Source organism: Sus scrofa, chromosome 11 (assembly GCF_054392235.1).
Source record: "Sus scrofa isolate SSC_HxYL_T2T_F1_AM1 chromosome 11, Sscrofa_HxYL_maternal_Yorkshire_Landrace_v2.0, whole genome shotgun sequence".
NCBI lineage: Eukaryota > Metazoa > Chordata > Mammalia > Artiodactyla > Suidae > Sus > Sus scrofa.
In genome coordinates this window covers 771,858-788,554 of record NC_139393.1, presented here as the reverse complement: position 1 = coordinate 788,554, position 16,697 = coordinate 771,858, and the positions used below count along the sequence as shown (strand labels likewise).

The window sequence follows — 16,697 nt, the reverse complement described above, 5'->3', positions numbered from 1 at the left end:
GGGCAGCCCTGTGACCAGGCCGCACACATCCTTTCTCGGCTGCCCGTGGTCCTCCACACGCTAGGAGGCGCGTTCTCTGCAGGCAGGGCCTGTCCCTTCTCTCGGGCCCAGGACACATGCAGAGCTCCAGCGCTGTCCCAGCCCAGGGCGACACCCCCTGAGTCTGAATTCAGACCAAGTACAGCTTGTCTCTGAAACTGACCCTGGCAGCTCTGGGACCCAGAAACCTGCCTGGAACAAGAGCTGCTGCCCTGACCTCCCTGCTGTGAGAAGCAGCCTGGGCGCAGGTGGGTGCTGGCAGCTCTGCTGGGGTGTGGGACGGGCTGTCACGCACGGGCCCGCAGGGGACAGAACCACTGTAAGAGCGACACCTTCTGACCGAGCAGCTCTACTTCCACCTGCCTCCTAAGATAATCAGGGAAGATGTGAAAACACGTACAGACAGTAATAAAGGCGCTAAGTCTGACGACGTCCAGACTGTACCCAGGTACCCTTCTAAGTCCTTAAAAGGAACTTTAGGAGGCGGGAGTATTTGGGAGAGAACGAGTCAGTTACAAAGAAAGACCCTCCCAATGCGGTCTATCGGTTGATTCTAAGTTGGTAGTTTTTGTTTGGTCGTTTTTTAACACGTGTGGAAATCAGCCCCTGTTCGTGGTTATGACGAGTGCTTTGTAGGACTGTTACTCGTTCTAGTTCCACTTACATCCTGAATGTTCTGAAATCAGAGATCTGATTTCTTCTATATTTTATATCATTTTTTTGGCTGCGGTGTGGAGTGGCTGAACCTGGGCCACAGTGGTGAACGGGCTGAGCCCTAACCACGAGGCTGCCAGGGAACTCCCTGGATTTTAACATCACACCTTTGCTTACTTGGCTACTTGGCTAGCCATGATTCTTCACTGGCCACTTATCCACAAAGATGTGTGCTGCAGTTACTTTCCGATCCTAAATTCCTTCCAAACAAAATGCATGGGTCATTTCCAGAAACTCCCACGCCATCATGGCATCCTATCTGTACAATGTCTGTGATGCAAAGACCACGTCCGGCTGCTTGGTCTCAGCTCTGGGGGGCAGGGGAAGCTGCCTGGAGCGACAGGAGGTGGGGGGCGGGGGGGCATGGCTGAGGGCTGGCTCCCCCCACACCTGGTGAGGGGAGGGACAGCTAGCAGGGATGGCCACGCTCCTCCCAAGCAGGGGGTGGAAAGGAGAGCACTCCACACGGCACGCGGGGCCGACTGGACAGCTGTTGCTGGTCTCACGAAGGGCACCGCTTGCCCCAGGCCGGAACTAAATGCCCTGCCTGTGTCGTGGTGGAAAAGGCACAGACTCAGGAGTCAGAGGTGTGCGAACTGGCCACGCCCCTCAGATGCTTGTGGGACTCTGAGGCCGCTTCCACCTGCCGGTTTCGGGGGGCTTGGTTCCACCCCGCAGGCGCAACATGAGAATTAAGCGAGAGGAAGCGTGTCAAGTGCCCCACCCAGACCGTGTGCAGTCCTGCTTCTCCCCATGTCCCCACATTTGCTTGTCCTCTGGGATGAGGTGGGCGCCCCTCACCTGCACCGAGGTTACCCCATGCGGGCGCTGGTCCGTGTGTGCATGTGGGCGCGTGTCACGGACAGATCATGCGCAGGAACACAGACCCCGGTGAGACCGTCACTTTCCCATTTTCCCCACGCACTTCAGGGAAACCTGCTCTCGGTTCACCCAATGTCCAGGCCCCGCATCCCTGAGCTCGCGTATCATTCGAAGGACATATTACCCAGGGAGTACTTGCAGGTAGAAATGCGGTTCTAGTGATGATAAAGATTCAGGTGTGGGAGTTCCCGTCGTGGCTCAGCGATTAACGGACCAGACTAGGATCCACGAGGATGAGGGTTCGATCCCTGGCCTCGCTCGGTGGGTTAAGGATATGGCGTTGCCATGAGCTGTGGTGTAGGTCGCAGACGTGGCTTGAATCCCGCATTGCTGTGGCTGTGGTGTAGACCGGCAGCTGCAGCTCCGATTTGACCCCTAGGCCTGGGAACCTCCATATGCTGCACGTGTGGCCCTAAAAAGACAAAAATAATAATAATAATAATGATACAGTTGTGAGGAAAAACTCACCTGAAATTTGTTGGTCGAGTTAAAAGGGATTTCAGCTACTTTGCGGTTTCTTTTTCTAATTTCCATCACATCACCCAAAATGACCTCTGAGAATTTCAAAAGGGCACTTTCTGAGGCATCGCCAACCACAACTTTCTGAAAATCAGAAGAGAGACATACTTGCAGCACCTAGTCTGCTTCTTTTGTGATTATTTTCAATGAACTAAGCTTCCTCTGTAACTGGAGGAAGAAAACCTTACACCTCAGTTAGTGACTACTTAAGACCGAGGCACGCTACACACGACACACTACAAGCTACACGCGGCTGCCTGGTGCCGCCTGCTGGTGTCAGGGAAGCTCAGGAAAGGCAGAACCTCTGAGGCTGGAAGCTTTTCTGGAAGAAGCAGCTCGGAGCTAGATCTTGCAAGACAGGTGGGTTATCTATGGAGAGGAGCAGAAGAAAGCCTTCTAGAAACCAGTGTTCCGTCAAGGATGGCCGGAGGACAGCTGGGGGAGGAGGGCGCTGTGGATTCAGAGGGCCTTGGAAGCGGCCGAGGCCTACACTCGAGAAGCAAGGCAGAGACGTGCGGAAAGTTTCTGCACAAAGTCAGATGGAGAAGTTCCTGCAGTGCGGTTCTTAAGGAAAATGAGTGGCAGGCAGGAAAGCCTGGGGGAGGGATCGGGGGGATCGTGGAGGCCAGTTCAGAGGCCAGTACCGCTGTTCAGAGCAAGGTGTTGGTGATTCAGCAGAAATGCATAATTACAGATATTCTGAAACGAGAATAATAGGACTCGGTGATGCGCTAGACATCTGGAAAGGATATAAAGATAAAGACGGCTTCCCAAAGTTTTACCTGGATGACAGGTAAAATAATTACATCACAGGAAAATAGAAAAGGTGGGACCAGATATTAATTTGGAGCCGGTCTGGGTCCAGATGGAAGGGGACAAGTGACTCTGTATTGAGCGTGTAACACACAAGACTTCCAAATGGAAACACACGGCTAGGCGAAGGTCCCCGAGTTTGGGTGAGAAATTAGTCCTGGAGATAAGGATTTGAAAGATACAGAGAAGTAATTGGCCAAAAGGACAGTTAGTGACCTGGGCGACAGAGAAAGAAAAGCAAACAAAAACCCTAAGAAAGAGTAAGAGCCTGTGAAGGAAAAAGATGGCAAACAGAAGAGCCAGGAGAGCACAGATTCAGTGACTCACTGCGAGAAGAGGGTGGGAGGGGAGGGAAGTGGGATGGGACGAGGGGAGGGAGGGGGAGGGGGGAGAGGTGGGAAGGGAGGGAGGAGGGGACAAGGGAGGGCAGGAGGGGGGAGGAGGGGAGGAGTTGGCTTTTACATGCTGCAATTACAGGGACTCCGTCTGCAGCCCAGAGGAATCCGCTCTAGGATCCTGCCAGGGGATGGCATTTATCTAACGAAGAGCCTTCGATTATACCCTCTTAGCCGGTAAAGAAGAGAGTCACTTAAAGGCACATCCATTTTCTGGAATGAGACAGAATTTTCAAAAGGCCTGAGAGCTTCATCTGAGCGCTTTTAGGGTTCTCGGAGCCAGTTACAGAGAAGAGGGTTTTCTACAAGTCTGGTCATTAGACTCGCTCTTAACAGCACAAACGTCACTCCGCTGGAGAGACGACGTCCAGCACCACACGGGACAGACAAGGCGCCCCCGCCGCCCGAGGCTTCACCTTCATGATGGGGACGCTGTCCTGGCCTGGCCTGAACTCAGCCCGGTTACACAGGGTGATGATCTTGGACAAGGCGGCCCAGGTGGCAGAGCTCTGATCGAAGACCTGGTCTGGAAGAGGAACACGGATGCCGAGGGTGCTGTGCCCGCGGTCCCCTGAGGGCCGACGGCCCCTCTGCTGAGCCCCCCGCCCGCGCGGGGCCAGGCGGAAGGCGCTCATTACTTGAATGGGCTTCACTGGTGTCCGCCATGAAGATCTGGTTGTCGAACCACAGATGGGCCACGGTCATTCTGTTCTGGGTCAGGGTCCCCGTCTTGTCCGAGCAGATGATGGAGGTGGAGCCCAGGGTCTCCACGGCCTCCAGGTTCTTCACCAGGCAGTTCTTCTTGGCCATCCGCTTTGCCGTCAGTGACAGAGTCACCTAGATGAGGGGAGAGAGAAAACCATCGTTTTCAGGGTGGTTCAGTCAGGCAGGAACAGGGCCAGACGAGTTTCTGGTGTGGTGACAGACAGAGCACAGGTGCACAGACCAGAGCTCATAGGCCACAGAAAGCCTTAGACGTCTCAGTTCTTTCTTCAGTAAATACGGGATGCTTTCTGGTACCTTTGCCCCTTGGGAAAAATGATGCGAAGGGACCCACAGGCAGCAAAGCCGCGCAAGGCTACGCCGACTGATGCTCCAGCCCCTGTCGCCACAAACAAGGGCTGGCCCAGCGGGCTCGGCTGCTGCTCTGGGGAATCGGGGAACATGTGATTCACTTCAAGAGCTCAGCAGGGTTGTTTTTTTTTTTTTTTTTTTGTTTTTAGGGCTGCACCTGCAGCATATGGAGGTTCCCAGGCTAGGGATCAAATCGGAGCTGTAGCTGCTGGCCTACACCACAGCCACAGCCAATGCCAGATCTGAGGCGCATCTGCGACCTACACCACAGCTCACGGCAACAGTGGATCCTTAACCCACTGAGTGAGGCCAGGAATGGAACCTGCGTCCTGATGGGTACGAGTCAGGTTCTTAACCTGCTGAGCCACAATGGGAACTCCCTTGTTTTCTTTTTAAGAACTGTGGAAATGTGGGGAAGGTATCAGGCTTCTAGAAAATCTGTGAGTGGTTGGAGTTCCTGTCGTGGCTCAGTGGTTAACGAATCCGACTAGGAACCAGGAGGTCGAGGGTTCGATCCCTGGCCTCACTCAGTGGGTTAAGGATCCGGCCTTGTTGTGAGCTGTGGTGTAGGTCATAGACGAGGCTCAGATCTGGCGTTGCTGTGGCTATGGCGTAGGCTGGCGGCTACAGCTCTGATTCAGCCCCTAGCCTGGGAACTTCCATATGCCACAGGTGCGGCCCTAGAAAAGGTAAAAAGATTTAAAAAAAAAAAAAGAAAAAAAAAAAAAAGGGCAACATATCACATGTGATTTGCCGATAGATCTCCTGAAAACGAAAATACAAGGTTTGGGGGAACAATGCACTCAAATATGAACACATATTCCTTTTGTCCCACTAAGAAAGCCGGTTGTGGCGGGAGCTGACCGCGCACAGCGGAACGGCAGGTTAGTGGGGTCAGGGTGTGGGCACTCTCAGCTCAGACTCACCGTGACCGTGGCCAGGAGGCCCTCGGGCACATTGGCCACGATGATGCCGATGAGGAAGATGATGGAGTCCAGGACGTGGTACTTCATGGACACGGCGATGATGAAGAAAAGGATGCCGACGGAGACGGCCACGCCAGCCACGATGTGAACGAAGTGCTCGATCTCGACGGCAATGGGCGTCTTCACGTTCTGGACTCCCGAGGCCAGCGAGGCGATCTGCCCGATGATGGTGCGGTCCCCCGTGTTGATGACCATGCCCGTGGCCGTGCCTGCAGGAGGGGCAGACAGTCTACCCCGGGGCCCTCACCAGGGGGCACACGGCCAGCCCGCTCAGGATACCGCCAGGGCCCAGCCCCGGCGCGCTGAGCCCTTCAGGGTGGGTTTGCCTTGGACAAGCTTTGCAGCAAGAAATGGTAAAGAGACAGAAACCTAGAGCCTGACGAGGGAGAGGGGACAAAGTGACACGAGCGCAGCCGGCAGCCTGCGTGCGGCTGGACGTACCTTCCAGGCAGGTTGTGGAGAAGAAGCCGATGTTCCGAGTTTCCAGGGGGTTCTCGTGGGTGAACTCACAGGAGCGGGGCTGGGGCTCTGACTCCCCCGTGAGCGATGAGTTATCCACCTGAAGAGGTCGGGCAAAGAGCTCAACATGAGGCACCTGCTCCCTGTCCGCGACCCCACAGCTGGGGAGCACCCACAACACTCACTTTACACCCCTGGGCCGTCAGCAGCCTGATGTCCGCAGGAATCTGGTCTCCGCCTTTAATCTCCACTATGTCCCCCACCACCAGCTGCTCTGCAGGAACCGTCTTCTTCTCTGAGTCGCGGATGACAAGGGCTTGCTGTGTGAGGAGAACAGCACCCCATCTCAGCTTCCCTCCCGGCTTGGTGCCGACCCTCCCCTGCTCCCCGATGTCATGGGCAGGTGGCCAGGGGCACTGGAACCCATAGCTATCAGAACGGCAAAAACGAAACAAAGGCAGTTCCCGTTAAGGCTCAGTGGCATCGAAGCTGACTAGTATCCACGAGGATGCCGGTTGGATCCCTGGGCTCGCTCAGTGGGTTAAGGATCCGGCATTGCTGTGAGCTGTGGTGTAGGTCACAGATGCGGCTCGGATCTGGCGTTGCTGTGGCTGTGGCGTAGGCCAGTGGCTATAGCTCTGATTCGATCCCTAGCCTGGGAACCTCCATATGCCGCTGGTGTGGTCCTATAAGAACAAAAGACAAAAGACAAAAAAAAAAAAAAAGCATGGGTTTAGGAGTTCCCGTTGCGGTGCAGTGGAAACAAATCCGACTAGTAACCGTGAGGTGGCCTCTCTCAGAGGGTTAAGGATCAGTCATTACCCTGAGCTGTGGTATAGGTCGCAGACGAGGCTCGGATCCTGAGTTGCAGTGGCTGTGGTGTAGGCCAGCAGCTGTAGCTCCTATTCGACCCCTATCCTGGGAACTTCCATTTGCTCCAGGTATGGCCCTAAAAAGCAAAAAACAAAAAAACAAACAAAAAAAAAACCCTCACAACAACAACAACAAAATCTAAAAATTAAACAAAGGCTTTGACTTGAAGACCCTCAGAACTGTTTTCTTGAGTGGACACACACAGCAGTTTCTCTGGAAGCAGAAAATGCCGCTATGAGGGCACACAGCAAAGCGACAGCCCTGGGCCTGATGGAAAGGGAGACAAGTAAGATGAGCCAGGCTGCTGGGGTGTCTTGGGAGACGCCTGAAGGTTGAGCCCAAGGGTTCAAGGTCAGGAAAACTGAGTGCAGTGAGAGCTGGGGCTCCACTTTGAGCACAAGAGTTGCCCCAGAGTCCCCCCTGGCAGCCCTGTGGTTTAGGGAGGGCGCTGTGCCTGCTGAGCTGACAGGGGCTTGGGGCCTCCTGGGGCGTGGAGCTGTGGCCCTCCCACGCAGGCAGCATCTGCGGGCAGCGAGCAGGGAAGCTCCAAAGTGGCAGCAAAAATGGTCACAGATAAAGCGTCACAGTTGGCCTCCGTGGCTGCTAGCCACCGTCATGAACCACAGCTCTTGTCTGGATGGTTCACTGAAGCTGATGCCGTACAGTGACTCATGCTTCTGTCCCAGTTTGCTCTTCACTGGGCATTTTCCTGTATCTTACCTCATCCTGAACACCTCGAAACCCCGGGAGGAAACGGGGGTTCAGACAAACAACGTCACTTGCCCAGGAGTCTGCAGGCAGCAAGGATGGGGCCAGGGCCTGGGCGCGACCCTGTGCCTCCCAGGCCCCTGTCTCCTCCTCATCCGATGCTGCTCACCTGAGGTCTCGCAGACGCAGAGGGACGGCTGCACTCACCTGCGGGATCATCTTGTGGAAGCTGGCCATGATGTTGGTGCTTTTCGCCTCTTGGTAGTAAGCAAAGATCCCGGTTAAAACAACGACCAGGGCAAGCACAGAGCCCAAGTACACCTGGGAGAGAAGGACAGCCATCGGTCGGAAAAACAAGCATCAGGAAGGAGCCAGATCCCACGGCCGGAGTTCCCACAATCTACTCACCTGAAGTATGTAATTAAATAACTACTCATAACTGACACAGTTGTATAACGATCACCACATCCCACCATCCTTTTTTTTTTTTTTTGTCTTTTTAGGGCCACACCTGCAGCATATGGAGGTTCCCAGGCTAGGGGTCCAATCAGAGCTGCAGCTGCCGACCTACGCCAAAGCCACAGCCATGCGGGATCCAAGCTGCATCTGTGACCTACACAGCAGCTCACGGCAATGCCGGATCCCCATCCACTGGGCGAGGCCAGGGATTGAACCCGCATCCTCATGGATACTAGTCAGATCAGTTTCTGCTGCTCCACGAAGGGAACTCCACAACCCACTGCCCTAATCCGTCCCCTGGTGCCCACGGGAGTCACTCCCTGCCCCAGCCCCGCCCTGGCAGGTGCTGATCAGCTCTGCGACCCCAGGCTGCCTGGTTCCGGACATTTCATAGTAACGGAATCACACAGAGTGTGAATATCGATTTTTTTCACCTAGAAAGTTAAGAGTCTCTCTCTCTCAAAAATTCATGCTCATACTGCCTCTGAGTCATCAGAGTTAGCTACGAGTTCTATTTCCTGCTGGAAAACGACTGATGTCCCCACACCCGTGCAGAGACTGGTCAGTGGTAGCCCCCGACCGCAGCCCCGGGCTCGGCCCAGGCCCCCCGCACCCAGCCACCTGCAGACCCACGCAGGCCCTTACGTTGTCCAGGGAGGAGGACTTATCGCTGGAGTACTGAATCCCATACGCGATCCAGCACAGGACGGCTCCTATCCACAGAAGGATGGAGAACCCCCCCACCATCTGCTTGAGGAACTTGATGATCTCCGGGGTTTCCCTAGGGGGGGTGAGGGCGTTGGGCCCATCCCGAGCCAGGAGCTCAGCAGCCCGGGCGCTGGAGAGACCCTGAGAAAGCCGAGCGAAGGAAACAGGACTCAGATCAGACTCGTCTGCCCCCCACCCCACCCCCCGGTGCTGGATGTCACATTTCCACAGCCCGCGGGGAGAGGCTGCTGTGCCCCAGGGCAACCACTGTGCCACGCGGGGAGCCACACAGTCAGAACTCACGGCTCTCTCAGCACACCCCTGAACCCTCTCATGTGCCACCGAGGGGAGCAGTGCGGAGGTGGTGACGCTCCCCTGCACATCTGCTTCCCCGCCCCCGCCCTGCAGGTCTGGGGTGTCACACAGTAGGGATTTTTGTTGACCTGACCAGCTGCATCCAAATCTCCTGATGTGAAGACACCAGAACTGTTGAAATTTTGGATGAATTCACAGAAGGAAGCCTAATTCCATGGTGGGTGATTTTGTGAGGCACGCCGGGTACCTGGTACCTGCAGCCATTCTTTCTCCCCAGATGAGGCTTTGGATAGGGCACGGGGTTGGAAAGCAACCTCTGACCATGACAGCGAGGAAGCATCTGAACCTTCCCTGGTCAGCACAGCTTTCCTGCTGTCACAGTCAAGGACCCGCCCGTGACCAAGGGCACACAGCTCAGCAGAGGGCTCGGCCAGGGCTGCGGTTCAGACATGTAGCTGCTGCGGTGAACCAGCCCTCTCTCATGAGGTTGGCACAGGGGCGGGGGGGGGGGGGGCTGGCCCTCTCTGAATTGCAGCTACAGGTCACCCATCCTAAAGGCACCACGTTCTTTGGCACAAACATGAGCCAGGCTTCCCCTTTGTGGGGTCACCGGTTCTCTCCCCACCCCGGGTCGGTGATGACTTACTGTAATGATGTTTGTGCCATATTTTGTTTCCAATTCCTTATTGCTGAGCTTGTGGTCATCCTGAGGCCCATGGAAAAAAGAACAGAGTAAATTAGATAACTCCAAAAGACTCATATGCTCTGCCTTGACAGGCCCACGAAAGCTGGGAGCAGCACTGAGGCTGGGAGAGGACCAGGAATTTCGGGGTGGAAAGAGAACCTTTAGTCCCAGGTGGCTCCTGCAGTGCAGACAGAGTTGCTGCAGGACAGGTCACTGGCGGGGATCCTCTGTCTCTGAAGAGTTCAGACTTAAGTCACTGTTTCCCACACAGCAGGTGTCTTTAGTTTTGAGGAGCAAAGCAGGCATGTCCCCTCAGTCTGATGTCCAGCAGGTGCACATCCTAACACACCTGCTGTCCGGGTCCCAGGGGTCTGGATGCTGAACTTGGACCTGACCTAGGGGGCTGGGAGAGGATGCTAGCAGCCCTCCCCGCTTCACATGTTCTGACGGCCCTCACTGGCAGAAGCTCGCCTGCCCTTCCTTGTTCCAGTACCTGAGGCTCAGTTCCCCATCAGAGAAGCCCTCAGGTTAAACACCTGCCACATAAACATGGGGGCGGGGGCGCATGCTTGCTAGTTCTGCCACAGGAGCACTAGACGAAAGCAGAGCGTCTCTCAATCTCTGCATTACTGATGTTGGGGGCAATAACTCCATTGTGGGGGCTTCTACCCAGCAGCACCCTCCCCTGAGAAGGGATAACCTCCAGACACTGCCTACTGGCCCCTGGGGGGCAAAATCCCGCTCTCTTTGCCTTCTGAGAATCACTGGGCTAAAGGACTAGAAGCTTCTTCCTGTAGCAGAAAACCTGGTGCTCAGTCTCCCTCACCACCCCCAGAAGACTCAGCACTCAGGATTCTAAAACTCTCGTGGGAGATGGGATTACGATGGCGGGACAGAAGGACTGGAGCTCAACTTCTCTCCTAAAAACAACAAAACTTACAACAAAAAGCTGAGCAATCTTCAACCAAATGGACCAGAAACTTTCAAAAAGATATCCTACTCCGGAAGACAAAGAGGAGGCCACATCAAGAGGTAGGAGGGGTGATTACGTGATATAAGCAACCCCAAGCTCTCTGGGTGGGCAGCCCACAGACTGGAAAGTAACTACCACAGAGACTCACCTACAAGAGTGAGAGTTCTGAGCCCCACATCAAACCCCCATGTGTGGGGATATGGCATTGGGAGAAAGAGCCCCCGGAGCATCTGGCATTGAAGGCCAGTGGGGCTTGTGCGCAGGAGATCCGCGGGACTGGGGGAAACGGAGACCCCATTCCTAAAAGGTACACATGGACTTTCACGTGCACTGGGTCCCAGGGCAGAGCAGAGGCTCCATAGGAATTTGGGTCAAACCTGACTGCAGTTCTTGGAGGACCTCCTGGGAAAATAGGGGTGAATGTGGCTTGATGTGGGAGAAGGACATTGGAAGCAAAGCTCTCGGGAATCTTCAGCAGCAGTGCCTTTCTCTGGAGGTGGCCGTTTGGGAAAAATCTGGCCCCACCCATCAGTGCTGAGAAGCCCCAGGGCAAACAACAGTCCAGGTGGCATCACAGCCCCGCCCCTCAGTAAACAGGCCGCCTAAAGACCCCCCAGGCACACAGCCACCTCTAATCTCACCCAGAGACAAAGCCCCACCCTCCAGAGGGAGTAGAATCAGCTCCACCTACCAGTGGGCAGGCATCAGCCCCTCCCATGAGAAAGCCCACAGCAACCCCCATACCAGCTTCAGCCACAAGGGGGGCAGACACCAGAAGTAAGAGAGGCTACGACTCTATTATCTGTAAAAAGGTCACCACACCCAAAACCTATAAAAATGAAAAGACGGAGAACTATAACTCAGATGAGGGAGAAAGGAAAAACCCTAGAAAAACAGCTAAAACTCTCGTGGTCTGAAATAAAAATCTACATTGTGACTGGTAAAGAACCATCTCTTTTCTTAAGTGTATGTAAAAGTTTCGTGTTACATTAAGAGCTAGACTTTCTGCCCTCTCCTCGGCCAGATCTGCTCTGCTCACTCGCATCACTGCACAAATATCAACTGAATACACTGTAGGAGCTCGCGCAGTATGCTAAGTTCTGGGCTGATAAAAGCTAACAGATAATTTGAGCCACTGCCTGGAGGATGGACCTGAGGCTCTATGGACCTGTCCTGCACTAGCCTCCTCCCCGCTCCCCAGATTCGGAGTCGGGGGACGGCAGGCAGGTGGGCTGTGTGGGAACTCTGCTGGGACAGCACAGGGCAGCACCAGCTGGCTCAGGCTTGGGTCACTTTCTGCCTGTTTCTTCAGAAGCCAGGGCTGTTGCAGTTCTCATCAAGGTTCTAATTTGCTGGGGCGGGTGTGTGTGCGCGCGTGTGCGCGTGTGCGTGCGTGCGTGCGTGCGTGTGTGTGTGTGTGTGTGTGAGGATTCAAGGGTAACTATGTCCGCTTGATAGGATTCTTGTGAGAAGGTTGTGAAAAAAAACCTCTCTCAACAAGGAATCAAAGGAACATTTTGGCCAATGATATGGAAACTCCCTTCCTATATTACATATCTTCACAAAATGCTCAGATCTCAAAGGAATTTCTCATTATAATTAACAGGCATCTGATAGATGGATATATATGCATGTTATAAATACTGATTTTAAGTAAGACTCGTTATGCCCACACTCCTAAATGCTAGACATACAAAGGGAGCAAGAATGACCACAGGGAGTTCCCGTCGTGGCTCAGCGGTAATGAACCCGACTATGATCCATGAGGAGGCGGGTTTGATCCGAGGCCTTGCTCAGTGGGTGAAGGATCCGGCGTTGCCATGAGCTGTGGTGTAGGCCAAAGATAGGGCTTGGATCCCACATTGCTGTGCCTGTGGTGTAGACTGGTGGTTGCAGCTCCAATTTGACCCTAGCCTGGGAGCTTCCATCTGCCTAAAAAGACAAAAAATAAAACAAAACAAAACAAAAAAAAAAACAACAAACAAAGACAAGAACGAACAAACAGAAAGAGCGACCGCCTAAGTCTTTCTCCTGCTTTGTCTCATCTAACCGTCTTAACAACCCTCGGAGGTGGGTACCATCTCTAATTCCAATTTTTCAAGATAGGAAACTGAACTCCAGTCAAACCGGGATTTGAATTCAGGTCAGTGCGATTCCAGGGCTGTGGTCTGCCGTGTCCTCAGAATACACGTGGACAAATACTACGTGGTTCGGGCTATTCAATGAGCTCTCCAGAAAAAATCAGTACACAGCTCTGATTCGCAGCATTTGTTGATGTCTCACCATAACCAGACTTCAAGCTACCAACACAGCATCAGTCAGTTTGCCCACTTCCTGAGTATTTAACAAGAGGCTCTACAGCACACGGGGCGGGGGGGGGTCTTACATGGCGACCAGTAGCTCAGGGTCAAAGCTGTAAAGTTGTGGAGTTCCCGTTGTGGCTCAGTGGTTAATGAATCTGACTAGGAACCATGAGGTTGCGGGTTCAATCCCTACCCTTGCTCAGTGGGTTAAGGATCTGGCATTGCTGTGAGCTGGGGTGTAGGCCAGCAGCTACATCTCGGATCCTGCATTGCTGTGGCTGTGGTGTAGGCCAGCAGCTACAGCTCTGACTAGATCCCCTAGCCTGGGAACCTCCAATGCTGTGGGAGCGGCCCTAAAAATGGCAAAAAGACAAAAAAAAAAAAAAAAGCTGTAAAGTCGCAATGAAGCGTAGAGAAGATCTAGCATGATTGCAGATGCTAGCGTTTCCCCTTTGGCCCTCCTGAGGTGTACCTGGTCAACCTTTCAGTTCTAGGGCAGCTCTTTGCAGAGAGGCCAGCTCTCCTAACTCCAAAGTTCTCTCCCAAGTAGCAGCACTGCACTTTCCCAAAGCGCTTTAATTCCAAAATGCTCTTGGTCTCATCTCACCTTTCGCCCTCACCGACCCAAGCAAACTGTTTATTTCCAGTTTTTCATTAAAAAAGGGGCGGGGGAGGTTTCAGAGAAGCTTGAACCGTGGCTCCCAGCCACCGGTCAGTCAGAGAGAACTGGACCTCAGTTGAGCCTACGGTTGTCTGAGTCCAAGCCTAAGAGCCTCACCACCGACATTATTTCTCGTGGGGCACATACACTCAGAAATGTAGCTGGGTTTAGCGCTTTTCCTCCTGGGTGGTTCTGGCTCAGAGTCCAATCTTATCAGCTAAAATCTGGCAAGCCGTTACTTCTATCTCAAGGAAGCCGCCAGGAAGGAGCGAGGTCTGGGCCAGACCTGTGGGGACTGGAACCAAAGGCTCTTCCCTCTGAGTTCTCTGTGGGGCCGCGTGCCTGCAGCCTGAATGCAGGAATCTTTCAGAGGCCCTGACCCCTGGGCAGATACTATCACACCATTTTTTTTTTTTTTTTTTTTTTTAAAGCAAGGAAACAAATCTCAGAGATTTTCAAATTCTTGAGCCTGAATTCTCATAACAGGTGGGCTTGGGGGCAGCTCCCACGGGAGGGCAGTGCCCCAAGGCACCCACTTGGCTTAGGGAGAGAAGCACTGACCAGATCTAGCTCTTTCTTAGGCTCCTCCTTCTGCGGCTTCTTCTTGAGTTCCAAGAGGTTGTTTTTCTGGCCCTTGCACTTCTTGCCACCCCCCTCGTCTGGGTTCTCCAAGGCTTTGGTTCCACTGAGCTCCACAGAGTAAATTTCTGTTTTCTGAAAGAGAAGCAGAGGCAGGGTAGCCCGAGGCAGGCAGGCGTTTCTGGAGACGCGCTGAAGGCCTCCAGGGCAGGACCTCGGGGAAGAGGCCACCCTCCCTCTGGTGCCCCCTCCCAAGAGGTTCTCTCCCCCTCCTGCAAACAGTAGTGCCAGCCTTTTCTCTGGTGGGGGGGGCGCAGGCTGGGTGGGCACCTGCTTCTCCTCAGGAGACCCCTCCCTGGGGTGGGAAGTTATTTCCCTCTAACCCTAACCCCAACCCCACCAGACTCTGGTTTCTTGGGGGGAGTAACCCATTTCCCCCAGGACACTCCTGTGCACCCCGTTGGGGGGGGTGTACCTGTTTCCCCCAAGACACTCCTGCACCTCCCGTTTCTTGGGGGGAGTAACCCATTTCCCCCAGGACACTACCGAATGCCCTGTTTCTTGGGGGGAGGTACCTGTTCTCCTCAACACATTCCTGAGCACCCGGTTCCTGGGGGGTTACCTGTTTCCCCCAGGACACTCCTGAGCGCCCCGTTTCTTGGGGGGGAGTTAGCTGTTCTCCCCCAGGACACTCCCGCGCGCCCAGTTTCTTGGAGAGGGTACCTGTTTCCCCCAGGATACTCCGGCGCGCCCCGTTTCTTGGAGAGGGTACCTGTTTCCCCCAGGACACTCCTGAGCGCCCCGTTTCTTGGAGGGGGAGTTAGCTGTTCTCCCCCAGGACACTCCCGCGCGCGCCCGATAACGGGTGCGCAGCGCCCACCCCGCTCCTGAAGTTCAGCGCCCAGGACGGCTTCAGGACCACCGCACCCGTGCAGTGCCCAGCGCCGCCCTGGGAATGGAGCCGGCCCAGGACCCCCGGGGGCCCGCCCCGCGGTTGCGTCAGGGTCTCTACCGTGCCAGCCCTGGAGTTCCCACTGAGGGCGCTTTGGGCTGGGAGAGGAGAGAAGCCGAGCATCGGCCAGTGGGAGCGCTGAGCGGAGCCCGCCCTGCTCTCCCCTCCCGCCCCGCGCCTTCGCGCCCCGGCTGCACGCACCTGGCTCATGGCGCGGGCGGGGACCCGTCCTCTCGGGCGGGCGGGGGCCGGGGCGCGGGGGTCCCGACGGGCGGGCGGGCGTCCGGGCACGTGACGGGGTCCCGCGGCGGCTGAGGCTGGCGGCTCGGGTCCTGGCTCAGGCGGTGCAGCGCCAGCCGGGCCCGGGAGGTGGCGCGGCCTTAAATGCGCGGCCAGCTCCGCCCCCTGCCGCGGGCTGCGCGCCGGGCGGGCGTGGGGTCCGGTGGGCAGTGCCGTGGGGCCGCCCCGACCTGCAGCCCGGAGAGCTCCGGGGAAAACCCCCAGCCGCCTTTCTCTTTAGAACTTGCTTTGCTCCAAAGCAGGGGGTGGGCGGGGGTGGGGGAATGGCAGCTCCCGGCAGCGACCCTGCCCTAAGGTGTCCCGGCCATAAGGGGCCCGGGATTATCCGAGAATGGAGTTGGGCAGAGCGAACTCGGGAACAGCCCGGAGAGCCTCTGCCGAACAGCCGCATATCTGCAGGATCCGGAGAAGGATGGAGGGGCTGTGAGGTCGGAGGGCTCTGGGAGGAGGATGCTGGGAGGCTGGGCTGGGCTGGACCCCCACCCGCCGGTGGGGCTGGCCGTCTCCCTGTCCCCTCCCGCAAGGGCGCATCGGCCCCCTCCCCCCGCCCCACTTCCCTTCTTCCCTCCTCCTCCCATCCCTTGTCTTTCCGAATGGGCAGAATTTGAACTCGCATCCACCCCCCACCCCCTGGAGCAGGGCAACACCAGTGAGTCACTCCTTGACTAAGTCCTGAGGGACAGGGAGACTCCTGTGGCATCTGGTTACAGATCCACATATCAGGTTCTTTAGAGGCCAGACTCTCGCGGCACCTGCTTCTGAGGTGAGAGCTGTGTAAGGAGATACAAACGTGGTGTGACACGTTTCCCCCCTTGCTGGGAATCCCAGAGAAGAGCTTTTGCTGACACACGGAGGCTGCGGCTCCGTGTTTCTGGACAGACGGGAGCGGAGGACCGGGACCCTAGGGAGCAAACGCCCTGCCCACTGACTAATTGGAGGGGGGAGGCGTGCGGGGGACGGGGGACGGGAGAGAGGCAGGTGGAGGAGGGGCGCACTAATGGACAGGAGATGGGGGGGGGTTGAAAAACTCTAAGTTGTAAAAACCCTCTTGGAGAAGATTGCTGTCCATCTTGGTGTCAAGTTTGGAAAAACCTGGGTCACTACCCGCTGCACAGAGAACACTCCCCGAGCTGCTGGTCCTGCAGAAATCCTGGCTTCCAGGTGCCAGTCTCAGGGTTCTGGATGTGACCGCTGCCTCTCCTCCCTGCACCCACCCTACCTGCAGAGTTGTCCTGCCCCAGAGCTCCCCCTCCCATTGCTCCTGGAGGGGAATGCCCCCCAGGGGTGTGTGATATAGGCA

At 55.6% G+C, this 16,697-nt stretch overlaps 1 protein-coding gene across 5 annotated transcripts in view; it reads right to left on the bottom strand.

The window, feature by feature from the left end:
• ATP12A (ATPase H+/K+ transporting non-gastric alpha2 subunit) overlaps window positions 1-15,455 on the bottom strand; it is a 32,074-nt gene extending 16,619 nt beyond the window's left edge. For 3 of the 5 annotated variants that reach the window (XR_014818886.1, XR_014818885.1, XM_005653851.4), the window contains exons 1-11: window positions 15,299-15,455; window positions 14,128-14,280; window positions 9,591-9,650; window positions 8,567-8,770; window positions 7,670-7,783; window positions 6,067-6,201; window positions 5,864-5,981; window positions 5,363-5,631; window positions 4,001-4,199; window positions 3,779-3,888; window positions 2,104-2,238 (exon numbers count right to left, since the gene is read on the bottom strand). Coding sequence is in view for 3 of the 5 variants with exons in the window: in XM_005653851.4 (XP_005653908.1) it covers window positions 2,104-2,238; window positions 3,779-3,888; window positions 4,001-4,199; window positions 5,363-5,631; window positions 5,864-5,981; window positions 6,067-6,201; window positions 7,670-7,783; window positions 8,567-8,770; window positions 9,591-9,650; window positions 14,128-14,280; window positions 15,299-15,307 (1,506 nt within the window). In the remaining 2 variants the exon portion in view is untranslated. Of the gene's footprint in view, window positions 1-2,103; window positions 2,239-3,778; window positions 3,889-4,000; window positions 4,200-5,362; window positions 5,632-5,863; window positions 5,982-6,066; window positions 6,202-7,669; window positions 7,784-8,566; window positions 8,771-9,590; window positions 9,651-14,127; window positions 14,281-14,868 lie in introns of all 5 variants that reach the window. The other 2 variants (XM_084981168.1, XM_084981167.1) reach the window with 2 other exon arrangements.
• Between the last annotated feature and the right edge of the window lie 1,242 nt (window positions 15,456-16,697).